At 38.9% G+C, this 10,000-nt stretch overlaps 1 protein-coding gene across 3 annotated transcripts in view; it reads left to right on the top strand.

Annotated features, from left to right (window-relative positions):
• The window catches only part of LOC138011861 (uncharacterized), a 48,151-nt gene that overhangs the window by 29,610 nt on the left and 8,541 nt on the right, over positions 1–10,000 (top strand). For all 3 annotated transcript variants that reach the window (XM_068859092.1, XM_068859093.1, XM_068859094.1), the window contains 3 exons: positions 1,337–1,677; positions 8,146–8,290; positions 8,611–8,930. In XM_068859092.1, coding sequence (XP_068715193.1) covers positions 1,337–1,677; positions 8,146–8,290; positions 8,611–8,930 — 806 coding nt within the window. The remainder of the gene's footprint in view (positions 1–1,336; positions 1,678–8,145; positions 8,291–8,610; positions 8,931–10,000) is intronic.

The raw sequence follows: 10,000 nt of genomic DNA on the forward strand, positions 1-10,000 counted from the left end.
AAATACTTTAAAATTGCCAAATTTTGAAATTGTTGTTTCGGTAGCGTAGAGGTTTAGTGTGTGTATTTCTAAGCCATTGAATTGAGTTCGACATCGTTCATTCAACTTTTTCTAATTTTTTTTCTAAGGCTTTTTCTCAGCTTTTTTTTTAAATTCTAAGTGACATACGTTGCTAATCTAGTCCTAGATTAAGTATTTTTTTCCTCATTTGCAAACGACAAACTTAACAGTGAAATGTGTCCAAATGGCATCGCTTGTTTACGAAAAGGAAAATTGCGACGGCGACCAGCAATGAGCATGTTGCCTCACAATATAAATTGGCGTTATTGTAATCAATTCGTGACTTTTTCAACCTTTTTAATATGACAACGGTGTAGCAGTTCCTCAAAACTGACACTAGTGGAAACGGCACTTGATTTAGGGGAGAAAATGAGAATTTATCTTTAAGTGCTGAGGTTCGTCATAAAACCTCAAATATGGCTAATTTACGTTGCTGTTTGGCATACAACGGCAAAGAAATGGCAGGGTGTGCAAAGCTATTGAAAGTTGCCCACTAAATATGCAAATTTGTTGTTGTTGCTTAAGTTCCCTCCTGTACACTACAAGGGGGTACTTTAACCCTCTTGTGTGATCTTAAATGGCGTTTGTAAAGAGTAAATAGATTTTTGATAATGTCTGTGAAAGGCTTATTCGCATAGAAAGTATTCACACCCTAAAGCGTAGCACATGCGTTCGTAAAAAACACGCTGTCATTACAAGTGGTTTGCAACCAATCTCTAGAGACACAGATAACAATGCTGCAATGTCCAACTATTGGTTGATGAACAAAAGGAGCTAATGTGAGATCTTTTATTAATTTTCATCCTTCAACATTTCGGCGATGATGGAAAATAAAGTAAAAGTGAACTACTTAATTTACCACTCCCCATGGGGGGCTTTTCAGGGCCAATCAAACACAATCATGACAGAACAGAACATTCAACAACAGCTGTTAAGAATCCCAACTGGTCGGAGGCAAACCAGTTGGCTATTTGCAAGTGCAGCTGACAACTTGAACCAGGGACTACCAGGAACAAATTCAATAAGTGGTGAGAGCGTATCTTGTACCGGGTTCCCTGGATCTCAAGGCAAGCGCCCGAACCAGTGGGTCGCACTGCCTCCTAAACGTGCAAATGAAACCACCTAATGAGTGTGGCGATTCTGGAGCAACATTTTACGAAACTTGTTACAGTACGATGATCACTTTGTTGACCGATTGATGGGTTCTAAATATTGAAAGTGTAAACTTTGTGTGTAAAGAAACAAACTGTGCATTGCATTTTTTTCCTCTTATCAGAATGTTTGTCTGCTCTTGGAGTTGAATCAAGTTACCTCCATCCAAATGGTGCCATTAAAAACACACAGATGACAGCGTCATCATCGCACCCTGACCACCCTGCCTATTTTGGCCGTCGTGAGCACTTTTCGGCATGGTGTGCCAACCCAGTTATGTTGAAAGACCCTGTTGTAGCCAGATCACAGTACCTCCAAATAGACTTTATCAAACTGAAAAATATCAGCGCTATCTCAACTCAAGGGCTAGATGCAGACAATTATGTTAAGGCTTACCATGTGTATTATGCAGTTGATGGAGTGGATTTCCGCAGCTTGCGTCACGAAGAGAGAAATGTCAAAGAGGTCAGTGCACTCTTAATGTGAAAATAGGTTGAGTATCGTTAGTAAGGCTGCTTCCAAGATGTCCTGTACAGACCGTATGTTGCATGCAATAATGTTGTGATTTGTGCTACTGTTAGTGTCTGGAAGAAGGTACTAGGGTTAGATCTGTATGCGTTTGTTTTAATTCGTTCTTACAGTGTATCTGGTTTATCCTGAAGGTGTTGTTTGCATTGTATCGTTCAAATAATTGTTACATGAATTTTCGCAACACGTTTATTTCACGAATTTACGGTGTGCTTATTTCACAACACCTAAATTTCACGACTTTACGAAATGTTTGTCTTTAGAATCACTTTAATAATAATAATAATAATAATAATAATAATAATAATCATAATAATAATAATAATAATAATAATAATAATAATAACAGTAATAGTTAATAATAATAATAATAATAATAATCCCAGCCTTCCACAACATACTCAACACTTTGGATCCTCACATTTCCTTCACTATTGAACACGAGAGCAATGGCCAAATTCCAGTTCTTGACACTTTAGTATCTCGCCATAGTGGGACCATCCATGTCGATGTTTACATCATGACATTAAACACAAGGAAAGCGCTACGGCAACCTTTTTACACAGAGCTTTAAACCTCCCTAACACCACAGAAGGAAGAAATCGAGAACTTGATAAAGTCTATTCAGTCTCATAGTCCAACGGCTATCCCTCTAAATTTATCCACAATATGAAGACAAGAAGAACGAGATCTTCCATGATTCCTTCCCCCGAAGAATTAGTTGGTATGTTTTTCAAATTAGTGGAACCGCCCAAGCCATACAACTCCTTTGCGTCGCGTCCGTACATCAAAGGTATCACTGAACCCCTAACACGTTTGTTAAAAAAAAAAAAAAAAGAAACGCTATTAACGTTGTCAATAGGCCATTAAAAACGCTGCAACAAGAATTTCCGATTCCTAAGTCACGACCCCCATTAGCTTCACGACCCGATGTTGTCTACAAAATCCCCTGTGGCAGTTGCTCTTGGAATTATATTGGCGAAACAGGTAGATCCTTTCCCACGAGGAAAAAAAGAACATATTTAATAGAAATGTGAAGACAGCGGCCAAAGGCTCCAGAGTTGCCAATCATGCTTGGTCTCACAACCACATCATTGACTTCAACAATGCGTCGATCATCAGGAAATTTCTAGAATCTTGGCTCACCTTTGCCACGCCTGAAGCGGACAATAATTCTTGCCCACTTCCAGGACAATACCGCATACTTTTTACAGGATTCGTGCTAATCCTTGAAGGCCTTGAAAAGGGAATTGGAATTTAATTTTGGACTTAAAGGGCGCTTGAAAAGCCCTTGAAAAAAGGGATTTTTGGAAACTGCTTGAAAACTCCTTAAAGTTTTTCTTGGGTGAAAATTGTTGAGATTGCATCATGCTAAGTTAAAGAGTCACTTCAAAAATTGAGCCAAAAATTGACTATCAGGAAAACATTAAAACCAAAAATTAAAATGCCTTTGCGAGCACTTAACTTACAGGATGTGATAAGGAATGTCAAGGTAGACTTTTTCAGCCAAGAAAACAATGAAACACTATGTATGACATAGCAGTTTTCTCATAAAGACTCCTTGATAACTCAATTCCTGGTTCTTGAAAACTCCTTAAATACTCCTGGAATTTTATAGGCAAAATCGAGCATGAACCCTGTTTTTAACAAAAATTCATAGTCACCTTTTTTCCCTAATCTCACTTTATTGTTATCATTTTTATCGCACTATATATTCTCCGAATTTTTACTTCATTCATCTAATTGCGCGTTGAAGACCACAGCTCTAGTGGTCGAAAGCTTGCAATGTCTTTTTTTTAGCCAGAGAACGCCCATTCAAGTTTTTTATACTAATAATAGAACTTTATTTTTACACGGTAAGGTTAGGAACCCATGACCCGGAGCCTACAACTCTACTGTGTTCGTGTAACGGCGTTTTCACAGACCGATTTATTTTCAGATTGAATTTCCCGCGAATAAGACTCCCACAGGAGCCGGATGACCAATTACAAGAAATTAAGCTGACGTCATAGGGTCACCGAACCAGAACTGCCTTTGTTTTTTTACCTAATTCGCAGGAAGGGCTAGAGCTAAAGATAAACCTACTTGTGAAAACGCCGTTTCACAGACGCTGTATGGAAGTTGCACGCTCCAGATGGGCCCCTGGTAAGGTTTAAAGCTGAGTACATGTAGTTTGTGGGGTCATGCACAAATGAAATCAAATAAATTAATACGTATCAAATCACATTGGTTTTTGATGAGAGGGGAAAACCGGAGTACCCGGAGAAAAACCCCTCTAAGCAGAGTAGAGAACCAACAAACTCAACCCACATATGACACCGGATCTGGGAATTCAACTCGGGCCACAATTGTGGTAGGCGAGTGCTGTGACACCACTGTACCATCTCTGCTCCCCAGATTCCCTTAGTAAGACACTATTTCTTTGAATTATCTTTGAACTTAATTGGATTACTTCACCTGCAGCATGAACAAGGGCATCAAAATGAACAAAAATGCAGCGGCTGGTCTTCTAAGAGTAACAACAAAGACGTTCCCACAGTGTCCAGAGAAAGTTGATGCTCTTTCGTGAATTGTTGGCTCAGTTGGCCACGATATCACTCAGTAGTGATGAGGAGGACCAGGACATTACCCCAGAATAGTTAAAATATGACTTTGTGAATGTTTCAATCCTTTCTTGATTATTGACATATTGAGTCACTTATTTTGATGTCATGTTATGTTTGCGAGACATAAACGTGTCGTGAAAATTTCATGAACTAAAGTAGTCTTAATGGGACACTTCTTGATGTTTATCAGAATCCGGCATACATCTTCAGGTCCTTGCACCACAGTTAATACTCCGATTCCAGAAAAAAAACCGAAATTAGCATGCAAGTGAGGCTAAATAGCCCTCGCAGCAGCATGAAAAATGTCGGACCAAACAAACAAGAGCGGAGTCGTCGTGGGCAAATTTAAAGCTACTTCAGCCATGCAAATCGTTAGCAAGGAGAAAAAAATTGGTCACAAATTTTGCGGAGCTGCAAACTGTAATAACCGAAGTGAAAATCGACCCGATTTATCGCTTCGTGCGTTTCCATCGGATGCACAGCAACTGAAGAAGAAGAAGTGGGAAATTCGTTCGAAAAGAGGCGATGCCTTCTTTGCCACGTTAGGAAGCAAGTTCTGTTTTTCTGAACGCTTCTTACCGGCAGATTTTAAACGGAGTCTGACTGGCCATAGACGAGACTTAAAACCGGGAAGCGTACCATAGGTCTTTCCTTGGACAAAATTGGGTGAAGGATCGCTTTGTAGAGCGAAAAGGTCAAAGTTGAGATGTGAGAAATCTGAAGGGATAACAAGAGCCGAGAGTGCTCATGAAAATAAAGACCAGAAAGGGACCAGAAAGGGATTGCAGAAGCTTTCCGAAACGACTCTGTTGTGTTCGGTCCAACAACACTTGACAAGTGGATAGAAGAAATAGAGATGGAACATGGAAGGCTGCTTCAAGGATTACAAGAATTTAAAGCAAAGGAGAGGATTTCCAAGTTTGGTCTGGAAAGATTTTCAAGTAGTGATGAAGATATAAAATTTTATACTGGATTTCCAGACTATGTAACTTTATTAGAATTCTGGAAATATGTTGAGCCTAATGCTTCAAAATTAACTTATTTCAGTTTTGTACGTGATAATACTGGTCATATTAATTTTGAAGATAAATTTTCTTTTATTGCAGGGAAAGAAAAGAGGTTTCCTGGACGCAATGTTGGTTGCGCCAGAAGTTTGAGATGAGTTTTGGCTTTTTTTAACTTGATTAAGACTTGGTTTATTTGAGCGTGATCTCGCGTTTTGGTTTAGGTTTAGTGTTTCAGAGCAAGTTGTTTCAGATATAACTCTAACATGGGCTAATTACCTATATTTGATGCTAGGAAGCTTACCTATATGGTCTTCTAAAGAGCAGATTAAACAACATCTACCTGAAGTTTTTAAGGGCGAGTTTGAAAACATAAGATGCATAACAGATTGCACAGAAATAAAATGCCAGACTCCTCAAGACCCTGAGAAACAAAGTGAACTTTATTTTGAATACAAGTCCCACTACACATTCAAAGGTCTTGTATGGAGCGAGTATATCTGACAAGGAGATTGTCAAAAACAGTTCTTTTGGTGATTTGCTTGATCAACATGACCTGATGATGGCTGATCGTGGATTTGACATTCAGGATTTATTGGCCAAAAAGAATGTAACACTTTTCATTCCTCCTAAACGGCAAAGTAAGTCTGAACAGTTCTCCAAAGAAGACTGTTTTGAGGCTATGAGAATTCCCAATTTAAGAATCCACGTCGAAAGGGCCTTTAGGACAATCAAAGGTTGGAACACCTTTGATAGTGTTGTGCCATTAAGTTTATGTGGAATAATGAATCAGCTCTGGACAGTGACCTGCTTGCTTGTAAACTGGCAAAAGCCTGCTTTAACATGTTAAGGAAATGTGTCATTCTCTGGTTTATCTTAGCATTATGATCTGCAAAACCTTCTTGTCTATTATTGAAAGCTTCTATGATGCTGGAGATTCAGATCCTTTTGAACTAATTTGTCTATATCACTGCACCGAACTTTAGTAAAACATGTTTGCATTCTCTTTCACTGTGCATGTTAAATTTAACTAAAATTACGAGATTTTACAAATGTGATTGTAATCAGTGAAAACTACACATACATAGGCCATCTCTGATCCTGGGGTAAGCTATCTCGTATATGATATATTTATCATAAGAATCTTCAATGTTCTTTTGTTTCTCCTTCCACCATTTTGGTTCGAAGGGGATTCCCTACCTTGTGAGAACATCCAACCCTGTAGCTCTTTGAAGCTGTAACTCTACCAAACCTGTGATTGAACCATTCTTGGCAGGCAGACTGTCGTCTTGTTTAATACTCTATGTGTGCAATTTCATCTTCAGTTTTGTTCTTTTAACTCTTTCACAATGCCGGTGTATTTCATGGAGAGACACTGGGTGTTCTACCACTGGCGATATTATTCGAAAACCATCGTCCTCATTGCGATGTGTTTCCTCCCATCCCTTAACTATTTCACTAACTTGTACTTCGCAACTTGAAATTGGAGGCGAAGAGTTAGAGGAGGTACAACTCTCCTTCTCTTGAACGACTGTTCCAAACTCTTTTAGTTACACTTGAAGTGCAGAACCATAGGCAACCTCTCCAACTGTTGTGTCAACTAACTTGATATTATCTACATCAGGGATCTTTTTCGACAATGGAACATCACGATTTATTTTTTGGAGATTTTGTTTCAAGTTTCCAACATATTCTAAGTCTATCTTACGTGATTTTGATGTCCTTGGATCGAACAACGTTGGATAGACACCCCGTCGCTTTCTTCCCATGATATCTAAGGAAAGGCGGGGTTTGAATAGTTTCTGTGTCATGATTGGGTTGTTCTGAATCTTAGGCTTGCCGTTCCTCTGAATTACCATTTTGACTTTATATTTCACGGGTTTCCTATAGGAAGCCCAGCGAAGCGCTCTGAGGTAAACAACATCCTCGGAATTGGGACTCACACATATTTGGAGGTCGTGAACAAAAGAGAGTAATCTTAACCCTTTGGAACTTGCAAACTCAGAAACTGCGTCAGTTGATTTCGTAGTGTTCTTTCCACAGTTCTGTAGGTGTGCTAATGTATCAAGTAGTAAAAATTTTGGAAGGGCAGTGAAATCGTCGGCAAATACTGAATCAGAGGTGGGAAAGTTCTCGAAGTGGTTTGCTGTGGCACTCGCGTTTTCCCCATTTCCCCTGAGTTCTTCATTTAGTCTCGCTAACTTTGCTTTACTAAAGCTCTTGTCTGGATCGGGGTCGTATATTTTTAGAGCATTCATTCCCTGCAGGTTCTTGACTCTATTATAAAAGAAAGTAGATTCTTATGGTATTTCTATATGAAACTGTTCCACATTAAAATTATAAACAGCCGATAGAAGGATGACACACCAACACCTACCTTTCAATAAGTTCCTTTTTGTTACCACTTTGATTAATAAGACGACATTTCAACCAATATTTCACTTGATTAACGGTCAATTTTCGTTGCTCATCTTCACGGAAGCTAGCTCCAGGAATATCTTCGGGAGCAAGATCGATTTGATCGTCCGACATGTTGTTTCAAATTCAACTATCCCGCGAGGGCTATTAAGCCTCACTTGATTGCAACTTCCGGTTTTTCCTGGAATCGGAGTATTAAGAGCCTTTTTAGGCAAGTGAGGAGGAAAAATTGGTTGGCTCACTGGGTTTAATTAATGAATTTTCATTTTGACTTTCCTGTCCATTTTTTTGATTAAGGTATGTTAATCATTTGCTTGGTGGCTTGTATAATGTTCTTTCATTGTGACTGAACTTCCTGTTAATTTCTTTTTAATCAGTTGCTGGAAACCTGTCCGGATTTCGGGAAACGCCAACAGTTCAATTATCTCAGCAAGACAATTTTGGCTCGCTATTTGCGTATAAACCCTCAACGTTGGCTGAACAACATGTGCATGCGGCTTGAGGTTTTCGGGTGTGATGTAGGTAATTATCCAAAGCACTTTCTTTGCCGAGAATGTAGAAGCAAAGTTCTGAGCTTCCTTTGCTCATCGTAGCTCATCGTAATTGTCGCGTTCTCCATATTCTCTGCTTTTCTGACAAGGGCGCGTGGATTTACAAGTCTTCAAAGCAGAAGCCATGGCCTTCAAGCAGGCTATGCATATTCAGCTAATACTGTATTCATCATGTCTAGTAGAATACGTCTAACACATGCATGGTTTCCTAGTTGAGAGTCCTGTCGTTTACAGTTATAGTTATCTACAATCTGTGTTTAATCATTCCTTCATTTAACGCTCAAAACATAGGTGCTTCGCCTCTCGGAATGCAGTTTGGCATGATACCAAATGAGCAAATAAAGGCATCAAGTGAAATTAAGGCTAATCCTAAAAATTTTGGACGATTAAACAATGCTGGATGGTGTGCCAATGTTGAGGCTGAAGCACTAAATGATACAGCCAAGACACAGTACCACTACTTGCAAGTTGATTTGCTGCAGCCAAATGTCATTTGCGGTGTGGCTACTCAGGGGATCAGAGCAAACGAGGGAAACCAACAACCAGAAGCTGTTACATCATTTTACTTAAGATACAGTCTTACAGGTGTGGAATGGCTTCGCCATCACAGGGTATGTGTGTGTCTGTGTGCATTTCGCTTAGTTGATTTAAGAACTTGAATGCTTTATGACCTGTATCTTTAGTTTTATTAGCAATTTCGTATTTACTTTCATTCTGGACCTGTGACTTCACAGCCAGACAAATTAATTCTCCTTCACCCTCCTTCAAGTTAATTTTGAATGATGGCTATTAGGAAAAAATGTTTTTTTGAAATTTTTATAGTTGACAAGAATTAATCCCTTCATTTTTTTTTATTTTTTTTATTTTACAATTCTTTAAAGCTAATCAAATTCATTTTATAGTTTACATGCACATGAACAAAGACCAGCTAGCATTTTTAGAGCGACAAAATTAGCTTAATAAGTGGATGTAAGAGTGCATAAAGCTCTTTGTTACTTACATTTTTGGCTTGAGAATCATAATACGTCATTTCACAAGCTTTGCCAAATTTAACCAACCTGTGCTTAAATGCCATAGATATCGAGAAGATTTGGGAAGTGTTAGAAGTTGTTTCTGGGTTTCCTCACCTTCTAACGCCACTTGTGCAATACCAATGCTGCTGGCTCAGTGGTTAGGCAGCTTACCACGCACGATGAAAAGAGTAAGGAGGAAAACGAAGGTCTTTATGTTGATAGTTCTATAGTTTAATGGCTCGACTGTATAGCTGCAGAGCACCTTGACCAAATAGAATTTTACACATGGACAAGTGGCCCTGTATTTCATTATTAATATTAATTAACGCATTGACCTGAACCGTTGCCGCCGCAAATTTCCCTTTCGTAAACGGTCGTTGCCATTTCTCAGAACGGTCGTTGCCATTTGAAACGGTCGATGCCATTTATAACGGTCCACTACACACTTCACTTCAAAGAAAATTAAAAGAAACAAACTAAGAAAAAATATTAACAAAAATTAAGACAAAAAAGGAAAAAAAAAACATTTATAAAAGAAGAACTGGAGGGAAAAAAGAGTCCGAAAATTTCAAGACTCGAACTCGGGTTCTTAGCCCTCATCCTAAACAGAACCGTAACCCGAACCCTAACTCATATGACCAGCGAGACACAACTCCCAGTAACCGAAA

This window comes from Montipora foliosa, chromosome 7, assembly GCF_036669935.1.
Source record: "Montipora foliosa isolate CH-2021 chromosome 7, ASM3666993v2, whole genome shotgun sequence".
Taxonomy (NCBI): domain Eukaryota; kingdom Metazoa; phylum Cnidaria; class Anthozoa; order Scleractinia; family Acroporidae; genus Montipora; species Montipora foliosa.